Raw genomic sequence first — 16,947 nt, forward strand, 5'->3', positions numbered from 1 at the left:
CCATATCTACGTCTTTCCCTCCATGCGTTTCTACATCCCTTCCTCTCTCTACCTCTATCCTTCCATCCTCCTCTACATCCCTCTCTCCCTCCCGTTCCGAACCAATTTGCATCCTCATCTAAACAGCGTCTCTCGGTTTCCCTCTCAGCCCTGTCACGGATATCTCGCTTTTGCTGCCCGATTTGCATCCGATGCACACAAGAAATGAGCTTGGCCGTTTCCGAGAAGAAAAAAAAGTGTCTAGACTTTGCAGCTGTTGACAAATATTTTCATGTTGAATTTGAATTGTTTGCACGCGGACTTGGCTGTGAAAAAGCAAGTAGGGCAAAGAGGAGCACGGAGACAGACAGTCAGACAGAAAGCAGTGGATGCTCAGCTAGGGAATACTTTGATCTACACAGAGTGTACAAACATTAGGAACACCTGACAGGTTAAATAAAGATTTTCAAGGCTTGAGACAATGAAAACATGGATTGTGAATTGGAAAGACAAAAGATTGAAGTGTCTTTGAACAGGGTATGGTAGTAGGTGCCAGGTGCACCAGTTTGAGTGTGTCAAGAACTGCAATGCTGATGGGTTTTTCAAGCTCATCAGTTTCCGGTGTGTGTCAAGAATGGTCCACCACCCAAAAGGACATCGAGCCAACTTGACAACTGTGGGAGGCATTGGAGTCAACATGTGCCAGCATCCCTGTGGAACGCTTTCCACACCTTGTTAGAATCCGTGACCCGAAAAATCGAGGCTTTTCAGAGGGCAAAAGGGGGTGCAACTACATTTTTGGAAGGTGTTCCTAATGTTTTGTACACCTAGTGTATACCGTTTTATCCATTCATGCCTTTTTGCTTGTCCAAGTTTCTCAGGCATGTTATAGTAAAGAGGGAAGACGGGAGAGGTGGGGGCACAGGAGGTAGGGATTATGGTAAAGGAGAGGAAGGGGGGATGAGAGGAGAGAGGAACAATAGCTACTCTGCAGAGCTGAAGTTTTGTTGTCACGTCAAACCAGCCCTGCGATGGCAATTCCCCAAACTATCATTATTAAAATACTAACTCCAGGGAAGGAAGGACAGAAGAAAGACCAAGAGACAGAGACAGAGACAGAAAGAAAGAAAGACAAAAAGGGAATCCCAGATGACAAAGTGAAAACAAATTAGAAGAACCCTTATAAAACACAGATGCTGCAGAGAAAATAAACTTCACAAGATTTACTGTTTTCCCAAAGTATCACAAGACATTTGTGGAAAAGCCATCAGAGTGAGTCGCAGGTAAAGACAGAGCACCGGCGCAGGGCCAAGGCTTCTCCCGCCCCATCCTTCTCAGTTTCCTCGCTTTTACAGTCTCTACCTGCCTGCTATGTTAAGGCTGCTATATAGGCGAGGGGAGGTCAAGCCAACCGGTGTGAAAATGGCCTTTCCACAAACCATCCATGGTGGGGGTTTGTTTTAAGAGACGTAATTTGGGACACTCATGCGACCGTTAACAAAAATATACAGTGCATTCGGAAAGTATTCAGACCCCTTCACTTTTTCCACATTTTGTTACGTTTGAGCCTTATCCTAAAATGGATTACATTAATTTTTTCCTCATTAATCTACACACAATACCCCATAATGACAAAACAAAAACAGGTATAGACATTTTTGAAAATGTATTACAAATAAACAAATATCACACATAAGTATTCAGACCCTTTACTCAGTACTTTGTTGAAGCACCTTTGGCAGCGATTACAGCCTCGAGTCTTCTTGAGTATGACGCTACAAGCTTGGGGAGTTTCTCCCATTCTCCTCTGCAGATCCTCTCAAGCTCTGGAAAGTTGGATGGGGAGCGTCACTGCACGGCTGTTTTCAGGTCTCTGCAGAGATGTTCGATCGGGTTCAAGTCCGGGCTCTGGCTGGGCCACTCAAGGACATTCAGAGACTTGTCGCGAAGCCACTCCTGCATTGTCTTGGCTGTGCGCACAAGGTCATTGTTCCGTTGGAAGGTGAACCTTTGCCCCAGTCTGAGGTCCTGAGCGCTCTGGAGCAGGTTTTCATCAAGGATCTCTGTACTTTGCTCCATTTATCGTTCCCTCGATCCTGACTAGTCTCCCACTCCCTGCCACTGAAAAGATCTTCACAACTTGATGCTGCCACCACCAGAGAAAGCAATACAAGAGTGGTGGAGGGAGAGAAAAAGCAATACGAGAGATTGTGGTGGAGGTTGAGATGGAGGGAACAAGAGAGCCATCGTAGAGGGTCTGGATGTGAATGTCTATCTGCAGGGCTGATCAATGGGCCTGGGCCCTCCACAGCTATGTGTCTGTGATCAACAGGACCAGGCAGGCAGTAACAGGATTATGTCCATGTAGTTCAGAGGTAACCAGCCAGGTCTACACAGCTCAGCATCAGAAGGAACCTCTCAAACATACATTACCAGTCAAAAGTTTGGACACGCCTACCATTTCAAGGTTTTTTCCTTTATTTTTTATTCTACATTGTAGAAAAATATTGAAGACATCAAAACTATGAATTAACACACATGGAATCATGTACTGTAGTAACCAAAAAAGTGTTAAACTAATCAAAATATATTTTAGATTCTCAAAGTAGCCATCCTTTTCCTTGATGACAGCAATGCACACTCAATGCATTCTCTCAACCAGCTTCACCTGGAATGCTTTTCCAACAGTCTTGAAGGAGTTCCCACATATGCTGAGCACTTGTTGGCAGCTTTTCCTTCACTCTGCGGTCCAACTCATCCCAAACCATCTCAATTGGGTTGAGGTCAGGGGATTGTGGAGGCCAGGTCATCTGATGCAGCACTCCATCCCTCTCCTTCTTATTCAAATAGTCCTTACACAGTCTGGAGTTGTGTTCGTGTCATTGTCCTGTTAAAAAACAAATGATAGTCCCACTAAGCGCAAACCAGATGGGATGGCGTAACGCTGCAGAATGCTGTGGTAGCCACGCTGGTTAAGTTTGCCTTGAATTCTAAATAAATCACAGACAGTGTTACCAGCAAAGCACACCATCACACCTCCTCCTCCATGCTTTACGGTGGGAACCACACATGCAGAGGTCATCCGTTCACATACTCGGTGTCTCACAAAGACACGGCGGTTGGAACCAAAATTTCAGATTTGGACACATCAGACAGATTTTCACAGGTGTAAAGTCCATTGCTCGTGTTTCTTGGCCCAAGTCAGTCTCTTCTTATTGGTGTCCTTTAGTAGGGGTTTCTTTGCAGCAATTTGACCACGAAGGCCTGATTCACACAGTCTTCTCTGAACAGTTGATGTTGAGATGTGTCTGTTACTTGAACTCTGAAGCATTTATTTGGGCTGCAATCTGAGGTGCAGTTAACTCTAATGAACTTATCCTCTGCAGCAGAGATAACTCTGGGTCTTCCTTTCCTGTGGTGGTCCTCAGGCAGATCTAATGAGAGCCAGTTTCTTCATAGCACTCGATGGTTTTTGCGACTGCACTTTAAGAAAATGTCAGTGTTCTTGAAATTCGCCGTATTGACTGACCTTCATGTCTTAAAGTAATGATGGACTGTCGTTTCTCTTTGCTTATTTGAGCTGTTCTTGCCATAATATGGACTTTGACTTTTACTAAATAGGGCTATCTTCTGTATACCATTCCTACCTTGTCACAACACAACTAATTGGCCCAAATGCATTAAGGAAAGAAATTCCCCAAAATAATTTTTGTTAATGCTAATTGATCATTTTACATTTTTGTTAACCTGTTAATTGATATGCATTCCAGTTGACTATCTCATGAAGGTGGTTGAGAGAATGCCAAGAGTGAGCAAATGTGTCAAGGCAAAGGGTGGCTACTTTGAAGATTCTCAAAAATAAAATATATTTTGCTTTGTTTAACACATTTTTTGGTTACTACATGATTCCATATTTGTTATTTCATAGTGTTGTCTTCACTATTATTCTGCAATGTACAAAATAGTACAAATAAAGAAAAACCCTGGAATGAGTAAGTCTACAAACTTGACTGGTACAGTACATACAGCTCAGAACTCACTTAACTACCAACGGCATCCTGCAGCACTGCTGACAGGGGAACTGAAAAAGCTAGCACTTAATGGTGTGCGTGTGTCGGTGTGTGTGATTGTAAACAGAACGGCGATACACCCCCCCAGGACGCCCCTCAGGTGGAGGGAAGAACTCTCCCCGGAAAGGAACGGAACAGGGCCGGTCAGCCTGTCAGACACTCCCACATGACCCCTTAGCCAGCAGGGGAGGAAACAGTCTGGACCAGACACACTGTCCAGACCAGACACACACAGAGAGAGACAGTGGCAGAGAAAGAGGGACAGACAGAGAGCGAGAGAGAGCGGGAGAAAGAGCATGAGAGCCACAATAAGCAGTATATACCGTCAACAATCTTCATATGGTGATATTTGGGAGTAAATGTCCTGGTTGTTCAGGTAACTTTACATTTCTAATGTAAAAAAAAAAAAAAAAAAAGAACTATTCCCTTCCTAATCAGCCCACAATGTCTTACACACGGCTGGCAAGAACATGCCTCCTTTAATCAAAGTTACCACTATTCAACCACATGTTCAACAGCTTGCTAATTAATCAACATCTTTAGAGGCCAACAGCTCTCTGTTCAGCTTCCAAACACAGCCCAAAGTAAAGACTGGTATTTTTGTAACTACTTTTAAATGTATTCGATAACTCATTCCAGTCTTTAAAATATCCTCGATTGAAATGGAGCATGGTAACTTTATCATTATCATCCAATAACAATGGTGGTTACATTTAAATAACTGGTAGCAACCTCAAGAGCACTTTCATCACTTACTTTCCCTCTTATATATTAAAATGTAATTGCATACGCACAATAAAAAAATAAAAATACTCCAATAGTCAACAAATCTCTTGGTTTTATTTTGACAACATAGGCTACAGTAACACAACCATCTATATATATCCTTCTCATAACACAAAGACACCCCATATAATGACAGAACTCATTCAAGCTCTAAATATATAAGGGTGATAAATATAAATATATAAGGGTGATAAATATAAATATATAAGGGTGATAAATATAAATATATAAGGGTGATAAATATAAATATATAAGGGTGATAAATATAAATATATAAGGGTGATAAATTGTTGTGGCCTTAGTGGCCTGTGTTCTAGTGGAAGTGGCGGTACTGTAGCAAGGCTGCTTGGCTCTCTGTTGGCTCTCTGACAGGCCAGTGACTCAGATCATGAGAAGTGTCACCTTTTAATTTCCTCACCGTGGGGGAAAAAAAAAAAAAAAACACAGATGGTGACACGTCTCAGCCGATCCCTGAACCTACGCTGCCCTATACAGAGACATCAGATGGGTTCACCAGAAGAGGAAAACACACAAAAGCTAGTCTGATAGAGTGAGTTAAAGACAGTAGGCTACAGTACCACAACATTGAGGTTCAACAAACACTTAGCTAATGCAACTCACACTAAGGCTACAACAGGGAGTGAGAAACACACAGGGGCTTAGTAACTATAATGGAGGCCTGTCTTTTTCTATGAAGTAACCCAGAGTAACGAGACAAGGTAACAAGTTGAAAAAGTAAAAGCTGTTCTACTGAGAAACACAGTGGCATATGTGTGTGGCACTACAGGTTGAAGCCACAGTATTTCTCTCAACCCATATAGAAGGATGAAACAGTCTATTTACTTTATTACAACATTATCAGCGAAATCCCAAGGATAAGGGGTTTAGTGGTTGGAGATTGAGCTATAAATCAATCTGGCGCAGTGGTCTAAGGCACCGCATCGCAGTGCTAAAGGCGTCTCTACAGACGTGGGTTCAATCCCGGGCTGTATCACAACCGGCAGTTATTGGAGTCCCATAGGGCGGAGCACAATTGGCCCAACGTCGTCCGGGTTTGGGGAGGGTTTGGCCGGGGTAGGTCGTCATTGTAAATAAGAATTTGTTCTTAACGGACTTAACTAGTTTACATTTCTTTTAAATGAGTACCCACAACCAACCGCTGCAACAGTTACATATTTCACCTTGTGTATTTTTGGTTCCCAGCTAACTAGAAAATACAGAGAGCACACATTTTTTTTACAGAGATACAGAGAGCACACGTCTTGTTCAATTCCTGTGTGGTTTTACTCTGAGATCTCCGTTATTGACTTAACCCGAGGTAGGCAGCCGGCTGGGCCTCGAACCGCGAAGAGGAAAAACACACAACTACAGTAAAGCGCTGACCTGGCTGCCACACACACACGTACACACTTAATCTTGACACTACTAAAATGATATGTAATGCTACAAGCTTATACTTCACACTTTTACTCATTTATATTTTCTAAACTGTTACCATTTATTTACTTTCAGGATTTTAACTTGCACATCCTCAGTTGTAGGTTAATGTAAATGTGGTATTTTTGGATTTGTCATTCTCAGAGGAAATGGTTACTCTCCAAATGTGACATTTCTTAAGCCAATAAACACAAGTGTGTTGACTTGAGAAACATTGAAACATAATACACCTTTTCAAAGCTCCCTATTTTAATTTCATTGACATCCCTTTCGGTCTCAGTGAGACAGCAGAATCATAAAACACCACCTACTGTGAATGTATTCAGATACATTAGGGGTCTAGGGGAAACATGTACATTGATAGCAACAAAACATAAATCCTCCTTTAGGGTCTCTTCAGTTCCACACGGTGTATAACATCAGACAAAACCTGCCTAAGCAAAATAATGTATTCATTACTGATTCTTCTCTTTAAACAACACTACAATAAATCAAGGCAAATTCACACCGGTAAAAATATAAAATGAAAATGAAACACAAAACACAATTACTAAACTACCCAACATACTGTGTCTTTAAAGTGGAACTCATGAGGGGAATGTTTTTCAGTGGAAAGGAAGTGACCATTCATAAAAAGGAAGGCAGGAGGAATTAGAGTCGTCCCAGCCCATTCTGTTGGGATAGATTCCTATCAAGGCAAAACTATGAGCCAGTCAAGCTTTACACGGCTTTTCATCGCTCTCTCAGCGGAGTGGAATAAGGCCTGACTAGCATGAAAGAGCCAGGCCAGCTCTCTGCCAAGAGGAACTCTGAGAGCACAGTGCCACAAAGAGGATAGCACCGGTACTACATGCTGAGAGACACCATGCGGATACACTGCAAGTCTGAAGTTTTAGATTATTTTTTTTTACATTACATGTTACAATAAGTTAAAAAGGAAGACTTTTCAGTTATGATTACGAACCGGAAAGATATCTAATCACATTTTATTTGTCACGTGTCGTAGATAACAGGTGTCTAACAGGGAAATGCTTACTTATGGGTCCTTTTTCAACAACGCAGAGTTAAAGATAAAAATGTGATAAAATATATAAAAAGTGACAAGGAATAAATACAGTGAATAAATACAATTAAAAGACATGGCTATAATGTATATAGGGAGTAGAAAATAACATGGCTATATACAGGGAGAACCAGTACCGAGTCGATGTGCAGAAGGTAATTGATGTCACTATGTACTGTACATATAGGGGTAAAGTGACTACAACAGGATAGATAGACAACATAATAGATGGACAGTAGCAGCAGTCTCTGTGTGTGTGTGTGTGTGTGTGTGTGTGTGTGTGTGTGTGTGTGTGTGTGTGTGTGTGTGTGTGTGCGTGTTCGCATAGTCAGTGCAAGAGCGGCAATACAGATAGTCCGGGTAGTGTTTTGATTAGCTATTTCAAATCAAAATGTTATTGGTCACATACACATATTTATCAGATGCTATTGCAGGTGTAGAGAAATGCTTGTGTTCCTAGCTCCAACAGTGCAGTATCTAGAAATACACAAATCTAAAAGGAAAATAATGGAATTAAGAAATATATAAATATTAGGATGAACAATGTTGGAGTGGCATTGACTAAATACCGTAGAATAGAATACAGTATATACATATGAGATGAGTAAAGCAGTATGTAAACATTATTAAAGTGACTAGTGTTAAATTATTAAAGTGACCAGTGATTCCATGTCTATGTATATAGGGCAGCAGCCACTAAGGTGAAGGGTTGAGTAGCCGGGTGGTAGCCGGCTAGTGATGGCTACCGATTTTGTTTAGAAGTATTATGGCTTGGGGGTAGAAGCTGTTCAGGATCCTGTTCATTTCAGACTTGGTAATGCTTGCCGTGCGGTAGCAGAGATAACAGTCTCCTTCGGTAGTGGCCTCTCCACCCGCTACCTATAACAGTCTGTGGCTTGGGTGGCTGGAGCCTCTGTAGTGTCTTGCGGTTGGATACCAAGCAGTTGCCAAACCAAGTAGTGATGCAGCCAGTCAAGATGCTCTTGATGGTGCAGCTGTAGAACTTTGAGGATCTGAGGGCCCATGCCCTTAATGATGTGGACACCAAGGAACTTGACGCTATCAACCTGCTCCACTACAGCCCTGTCGATGTGAATGGGGCGTGCTTAGCCCTCTGTTTTCTGTCGTCCCCGATCAGCTCCTTTGTTGAGGTTGTTGTCCTGGCACCACACGGCCAGGTCTCTGACCTCCTCTCCACAGGTTGCCACAACGTCTTCGGTGACCCGGCCTACCACCGTTGTGTCATCTGCAAACCTAATGATGGTGTTGGAGTCGTGTGCGGCCACGCAGTTGTGGGTGAACAGGACGTACAGCAGGGGGAAAATAACGCATCCCTGTGTTGAGGGTCAGCGTGGTGGAATTATTTTTATTTTACCTTAATTTAACTAGGCAAGTCACTTAAGAACAAATTCTTCTTTTCAATGACGGCCTAGGAACAGTGGGTTAACTGCCATGTTCAGGGGCAGAACGACAGATTTGTACCTTGTTGGATGTGTTGCTGCCTACACTTACCACCTTGGGGCGGCCAGTCGGGGACTCCAGGATAAAGTTGGTGTTCAGCCCCAGGGACCTTAGCTTAGGGATGAGCTTTGAGGGCACTATGGTGTTGAACGCTGAGCTGTAGTCAATGAACAGCATTCTCACGTAGGTGTTCATTTTATCCAATTGGGAAAGAGCCGTGTGTAGTGCAATAGAAATTGCGTAATCTGTGGATCTGTTGGTGCGGTATGAGAATTGGTGTGGCTCCAGGGTGTCTGGGATGATGGTGTTGATGTGACCAGCATTTCAATGCATTTCATGGCTACAAATGCGAGTGCTTCGAGGCGGTACTCATTTAGGCAGGTTACCTTGGCATTCAGGGTCACAGAGACTATGGTGGTCTGCTTGAAACATGTAGGTATTACAGACGGTGAGGGAGAGTTTGAAAATGTCAGTGAAGACTACACTGCCTTTGCTTCCATTAATGGACAGAATAATCTTTCAATAGGATTTTATTGGTCACATACACATGGTTAGCAGATGTGATTGCGAGTGTAGCGAAATGCTTATGCTTCTAGATCCGACAGTGCAGCAGTATCTAACAGGTAATATCTAACAATTCCACAACAAAACCTAATATGTAACAACTTCCACAACAGAACCTAATACACACAATCTAGTAAAGGGAAGGGATAAGAATATATAAGTATAAAAAATATGGATGAGCAGTGACAGAGCGGCTAAGATGCAATAGATAGTGAAGGATACAGTATACACATATGAGATGAGTAATGCGAGATATGTAAACATTCTTAAAGTGGCCAATGATATCAAGTCTGTAGGTAGGCAGCCACCACTCTGTTAAACAGCCACCACTAGCACAATCTGATGGCCTTGAGATAAAAGCTGTTTTACAGCTTTTTTGTTCTGCTGGCATTGAGCAGGAGAGTGCTGAGAACACACCCTTGTGTAGCCCCAGTGTTCAGGCTCAGCGGAGGGACAGCCCGTCAGGAAGTCCAGGACCCAGTAGCACAGGGAGGGGTCGAGACCCAGGGTCTCAAGCTTAATGATGAGTTTGGAGGGCATTTATGGTGTTGAACGCTGAGCTGTAGTCAATGAACAGCATTCTTACATAGGTATTCCTCTTGTCCAGATGGGATAGGGCAGTGTGATTGCAATAGCGTCGTCTGTGGACTTATTGGGGCGGTGAGCAAATTGAAGAGGGTGACAGGTAGGATGGAGGTGATATGGTCCTTGACTAGTCTCTCAAAGCACTTCATGATGACAGAAGTGGTGGCTACGGGGCAAGTCATTTAATCCAGTTACCTTAGCTTTCTTGGGAACAGGAACAAAGGTGGCCATTCTCGAAGCATGTGGGGACAGCAGACTGGGATAGGGAATGTCCATAAACACACCAGCCAGATGGTCTGCGCACGCTCTGAGGACGGCAGCCTTGCGATGGTTAACACGTTTGAATGTTTCTCACGTTGGCCACGGAGAAGGAGAGCCCACAGTCTCTGGTAGTGGGCCACGTCGGTGGCACTGTACTGTCCTCAAAGCGTGCAAAGAAGTTGTTTAATTTGTTTGGAAGCACTGGGTTGATGTCCGCGACGGGGCTGGTTTTATTTTTGTAATCCGTGATTGTCTGTAGACCCTGCCACATACGTCTCGTGTTTGCGACTGCACTTTGTCTCTATACTGATACTTTGCTTGTTTGATTGCCTTACAGAGGGAATAACTACACTGTTTGTATTCGGCCATATTTCCACTCGCCTTGCAATGATTAAATGCGGTGGTACGTGCTTTCAGTTTTGCGCAAATGCTGCCATCAATCCACGGTTTCTGGTTAGGGAAGGTTTTAATAGTCCCAGTGAGAACAACATCTCCTATGCACTCGCTCACCAAGTCAACGTATACGTCAATGTTATTATCTGAGGATACCCGGAACATATCCCAGTCCACGTGATCGAAGCAATCTTGAAATGTGGAATCCGATTAGTCAGACCAGCGTTGGATAGACCTAAACACGGGCGCTTCTGCAACAAGATGGAGTCATGGTCAGATTTGCCAAAAGGAGGGCGGGGAAGGGCCTTGTATGCATCGCGGAAGTTAGAGTAGCAATGGTGGAGCGTGTTACTCGCTCGTGTACAGCAATCGATATGCTTATAGAATTTAGGTAGCCTTGTTCTCAAATTAGCTTTGTTCAAATCCCTAGCCACAATAAATGCAGCCTCAGGGTATATGGTTCCAGTTTGCATAAAGTCCAGTGAAGTTCCTTATTGGCCGTCTTGGTATCCGCTTGTTGGCGGATGCACACGGCTGTGACGATAACCGAGGATAGTTATGTTGTGAGATAATACGGTCGGCATTTGATTGTGAGGAATTCTAGGTCAGGTGAACAAGAGGACTTGAGTTCCTGTATGTTGTTACAATTACACCATGAGTCGTTAATCATGAAACATACACCCCAGCCCTTCTTCTTACCGGAGAGATGTTGATTCCTGTGGGTGCGATGCACTGAAAATCCTGTTGGCTGTATGGACTCCGACAACATGTCCCCAGTTACTCTGTGTCACAGAAACATGGCTATGTTACAATCCCGGATATCTCTTTGGAAAGCAACTCGACCTGATTTCGTCTACTTTGTTAACTAGGGACTAGACATTAGCTAGTATTATACTCAACGTTGTTTTGGCAACATTTTTTTGGGTTGGCCTCTGGAATCATTTCAAATACCCTGGGAGGTACAGACAAAGGATCCGCTTTGGGTAAGTCGTATTCCTGGTCGTAGTGCTGTTTGTGCTGATAAGTTGACGTCTCTCTGATATCCAATAGTTCTTCCCGGGTTGTATGAAATAACACAATGATTTCTGGGCTAATAATGTAAGTAATAATACATATAAAAAACAAAATACTGCACAGTGTCCTAAGGACTAGATGCAAAGCTGCCATCTCTATCGGCGCCATCTTGCAGGGATGATTCAGATGGTGAAATGTGCAGATAGTAGAAGCAAATGTATGACCTCCATCACTTATGGTGTAAACCACATCTTACTTCATCTATCACTTTACAACGTTTAAAATGTCACTATGCTGAGGTGACTGATATTCATCTCCAGTGTATGTGCCTGCCTTCCTGTGTGTGTGCGTGTGTGTTAGAGGTCATATAGGCCACTGGGGGAGCACACAACCAAACTTCATGTTTTACGAACGGTGAAGAAAATCAGTGTGTCCTGCACTTCAAAGTGAGCGTTTAAAAATCTCTCATTTTAGAACCTCTCGGACAAGCCCTGGGTCAGAGGGTCAAGCCGTAAACGTGTCACGCCTCGCTAGCGTGACGTTAGTTAGTTACCAACCACTCCGAGGTAATGTGTATCCAAAATGGCACCCTTTTCCGTTTATAGTGCGCTACTTCTGACCAGGGCCCATAGGGCTAGGGATCTGGTCAAAAGTAATGCACTATAAAGAGAAAAGGGTGCCATTTGGGACACACAGCAAATGCCATCATCGTAAGACTGGCGTCCGTTACACGCTGACTGTGTTTTGGCCGGAGGACGATGACTAACAGAAAAGGGTGTTGTGAAGGATTAAAGAACCCTGAAAATCCAAACAAGCTCTGTGTTGGCTTGTAATAGCACAGAGGAAGTAACTATTTTCAACAGTGAATTAACAGTTTCCCCTTGAACCTTGTTTTGCCCTGCGCTGCGGCCTCAATGTGGGCCAGAAACCAGATGACTAGTTGACTGTTGGATCCACAATGAACCACCAAGCCAGCTATACAGGCCACCAGGAGAAATCAGCATCCCCACTAACAGACGAACAGTCAACTGTTGATGTTTCATGACTTGGACTGTTTGACCCCAGCTGCAAACACATGGGCGCATGCACGGACACACACACACACAGACAGTGAGGGGACACACACACACTCAATGAACCACGGGAGTGGACACACACTTCACTAATCTCTATTATCTGCATTTTGCTCCTGTTGAATGGAATAGTAGTGGATTCAGTACAGCAGAACTTCTCCTTCAACTCCAGGAGTGTTTGGACTGAAATGTGTCTGACATTGACAGAAGCACAGCAGAGCGAGGCCATTCTTGTCTACAGTCAGACACTGACCCCAAATCAACCAGACTCAATGACCACAGACAACTAGTCTATAGTCTACTAAAACCATACACACACCAGTTTAAAACAAACACATTGGTTTACAGTACATGAAACATCTACTCCAACAATCAAATATGTACAGTATCATTGATGTCTAAGCATTTGAGCAACAGAGCACTCTTACAGCACTCGTGAGCTACTTTAGAAAAGTAAGCTAAGCTATACAACTGATGTGGGAATAGAAGTTTACAACGATTGTCAAACAGTCCTTCACATTGTTACATGGACATTATTAGGGACAATAAAATTAGGGACGTTATTAGGGACAATACAATTAGGGACATTAGGGAGAATAAAATAAGAATTTGTTTTTAACTGTCTTGCCTAGTTAAATAAAGGTTAAATAAAAATAAATAAAACAATGGGTGCAGTGAATTAGAGCTCTGCTCCCTGACCCGAGACAGTTATACAAGGGGTTAGGGCCGGGTTGGGCCTGCTTTTCATCAATAACTAAGGCACGGGCAGGGATCAGGTATCACTAAATTGATCACTAACATTTTGAAGCTCAGCCATTTGCTCGTGCTCTGCTGAGCAGTACAGTCATATCTGACTAGGATCATAACACAGTGTCAGAAATACTTCAACCTCATCAAATACAAGAGAGATTATTTTAAAGAAAATAATGATGTTCCTTGAGTTTTGGGATTCGGGCAGGGCCAGGCCTTAAATTCGGAAGAAGCAAATTTGGCCTGGGTAGGGCCTGAACGTTGTGGGCATGAGTAGGGCTCGGGCTTAAAATCCATGCCCATGCAGGATGTCATGTAAAAATCTTCCCAGCGTGAAATAGTTTCCAATCGTTCTGATTGTGGCGTCATGTTGTAATATTTCTCACAGCGTGGAAATGTTCCCACAAACTCAGCCATCCACATAAAGCGATGCACGTGCAATTAATCAAGCTGGAAGAAATATTACAGTATGACCTCACAATCACAACACAAATCAGAATGATTGGAAACTATTTCACGCTGGGAAGATGTTTTACATGACACAGGGCTCTTAATTGAATACACATCAGGTCATCCATTCCTCTGAGGATCCACTTGCAAAGGTCAAGGGTTAAAACAGGACTTAAGGAGAATAAATAGCAGGATTCCATATTTAAACAGAGAGAGAGGGAGAGAAAAAAGCCCAATTGTAGCCTTCTATTTTTAAAGTGGCCTGGCAGCTCTGAAGGATGTGTACTTTTCCTAGTTCCTTCCCCAAAATCAATGTGTTGTCACAGGGGACAATCAGAGGGCAGCTGTTGTGGCTAGCCTGACTGATTCATTACCCATGTTTCTGACGCCCAGATTCAAGACCAAGAAACAACCTGTTCACAAAACAGACAGAACACAAGCAAAGTTTTTTGGGGTCCGCGCAAACAGGATAAATCATCTAGCCGCATCACTCGGAAACAGACTAAAATGACAAGATCGGCATTGCAAAGCAACACAACAGGATGCTGCCAAATCATTCTGAAACTCATGCAACAAACTTCAGACTGATGGGAAAACAGTTACAGTCAAGGTCACTGAGTCAAAATGCAAGCCAAGATCTACCGCTCAGATTTTGACTTAAACATTGAGGACTTTAAAACGTAAGCCTATGCAACATTAAACAAGTAAAAACAGTTATGTAGCATTTAGGTTTGTGCAGTAGGCTATAGGCCCAATACATTATATCACTGCAACTCATTACTCCTATGACCAGAGTATTAAGACAAGCTGCTAATAATAACGCAAGCTTATGGGAACACTTGGATATAGTCATTCATTACAGCTTCAGTGCTGGTTGTAGAGTGAGTGGAAGTAGAGAGAACATGCATTTTATGGCTTATAAAAGTGTTGAACAAAATATTGACAGAGCAGACGTCATGATCTCCCCCCACACACACAAACAGACTGCAAGGAAATGACACACACACACACACACACACACACCATGCAGAGAAAACCCAGCCCCCAGAGTCCTGGCTAACTTTATCACAGCCTCCCGAGGTCAATAAAAATGAACAGATACGCTATAAATAACGAAGTCGTGAAAACCGATTGCTCAAACACTAGTATTTTTGTCTTTCTTCACGCTGTAGCATTTATATAGCCATCTGCCACCCCTTGGGGGGCAGCATGCACATGCACACATACACAGGTATCAGTGAAGAGACTGATACCTAATTGTTGACAGGAGTGATTTGTGAGTCTCTTGCTTCTCTCTCCCTCCAATGCTGCTAAACTCCCTCCTTTACTTCCTCTGTCCCTCCTCTTTCTCCTTCCTCTCTTTCCATCTCCTTCTCTCCACTTTATCTCTCTAGATCCTGCACGAGACAAGTGGTGGCAGTACATTCCTTGGGCTTGACGTCACTCTGGCTTGAACGTCCTTCTAACATTGTTTAAGTGATCTGCCAGTGGTCATTAATACAGAGGCTGGGAGAGAGAAACCACACAAACAGAGTAGTGGGTAGGTGAGTACGACTAGTGAGTAGGACTAGAGGACCAAAGGGTGAGGTTCAGGGGCTGGCAACAGGTTAGGAAGGGAGAGGGGAATTCAGGGCACCATGGCTGGAGAGAGTGGGAGAGAGGGGAGAGATGGATGACTGAAGCCCTGACAGTGAGAGGCAGGGAGGGAGGGCAAACTGAGGAGTTCTGCAAACAGCATCGACCCTGAACTGTGATTTTTCTCTGTGAACTTGCTGATGAGTATATGTCGACAGGTGTGTGTTTGCGTATGAGTGGGTGTGTGTGCCAGCCAGGCGGCTCTAGGGGTGTTTGACCAACAGGACCAAGGCTGTAACAGACAGGTCATAGTCCCCAGGAGAACAAGGTCTACTCAGGTGACAGCCAGTCAGCGGTTGTTGTCACTTACTGGAAATGGAGCCGCCGCTGTCTGAAGAGCTGTGTGCTGCCACACCCACCATCAGCTCTAGCCACACGTTGAGTATTGTGGGGTTTTATGTACTGTGTAATAGAAGGGCATGAGGGAGATGTTGCTCTGTGCTTGGTGCGTGTGCATCTGTGTGCCCTATATCCTTACCGTGTAGTGGGGACCCCGAGGGGCTGCTGGAGAGCCCGGGGATGGGGCTGCATCTCCCTCCTCCAGCCTGCTTGCTGTTCAGTTCATTCTCTATCTCCTCAAGCCCTGCACTCTTCTGGAAGCGAGACATGCGGTTGACCACGCGGGGGGACATGTGTGTGCGGGCGCAGGGCGCGCCACCATAGGGGTTGATGGGAAAGACGTGGGAGGTGCCACGCAGTGTGCTGATCACCACCCAGCGACTGTCCTGGCTGAAACAGATGTCCTGGACCTGGGGAAGGAGAGGCGGGGGGGGGAGCGAGAGAGAGCGAGGGAAGGAGTGGTGGAGAGAGAGAGGGAAGGTGGAGAGAGATAGCGTTTTAGATAGAGAATGCTGATCAGCTAGTCATACAGTAACACAATGTATAAGTAGTAAGGCTGTTGACCATAGAGCAAAAAATGGCATTTCTCCATACAAAACCTTAACGTTCTCAAATAGATGTTGAACTGACCAGTGAACAGAAAATATAAGATGGGTTGTTGAGGGTTTGGTGGTAATGTATTTTTAAGCCTTTGGTAAAGACAGCCCAACAGTCTGTCTGTCTGCAGAAGACAATGAAGGTCTTTCTCTCAGTCTGTGGCCTCTAGAGCTACACACACAGCCTGCTCACAGAGGACACACTCCAACAGATAGTTGTGTAGATGCTATATCAGACATGCTACAGAGACGAGAGACCGAGATAGAGCAACAGAGAGAGAGACAGAGAGAGATGGAAAGCTGGAAAGAGGAAGACAGAGGGAGAGAGGGACAGACAGTATCCATCATCAGAAAAAAGATATGGTGTATATCTTCCACTGTGAGTGCTGTCTACCTGTGTGTTTCATCTGTGGCCATGGCACAGGTTGGCTGGGTAATTGTCCTCAGCAATGACAGTCAATGAGGCATCCTGCACATACCAGACACAAACC

The 16,947-nt window shown here is 44.0% G+C and overlaps 1 protein-coding gene across 6 annotated transcripts in view; it reads right to left on the reverse strand.

The window, feature by feature from the left end:
• LOC139382361 (BCAS3 microtubule associated cell migration factor-like) overlaps positions 1-16,947 on the reverse strand; it is a 323,347-nt gene that overhangs the window by 236,010 nt on the left and 70,390 nt on the right. For all 6 annotated transcript variants that reach the window (XM_071126351.1, XM_071126350.1, XM_071126352.1 and 3 more), the window contains exon 15: positions 16,000-16,270. In XM_071126351.1, coding sequence (XP_070982452.1) covers positions 16,000-16,270 — 271 coding nt within the window. The remainder of the gene's footprint in view (positions 1-15,999; positions 16,271-16,947) is intronic.

The sequence above is a fragment of the Oncorhynchus clarkii genome, chromosome 24 (genome assembly GCF_045791955.1).
Source record: "Oncorhynchus clarkii lewisi isolate Uvic-CL-2024 chromosome 24, UVic_Ocla_1.0, whole genome shotgun sequence".
Lineage (NCBI taxonomy): Eukaryota > Metazoa > Chordata > Actinopteri > Salmoniformes > Salmonidae > Oncorhynchus > Oncorhynchus clarkii.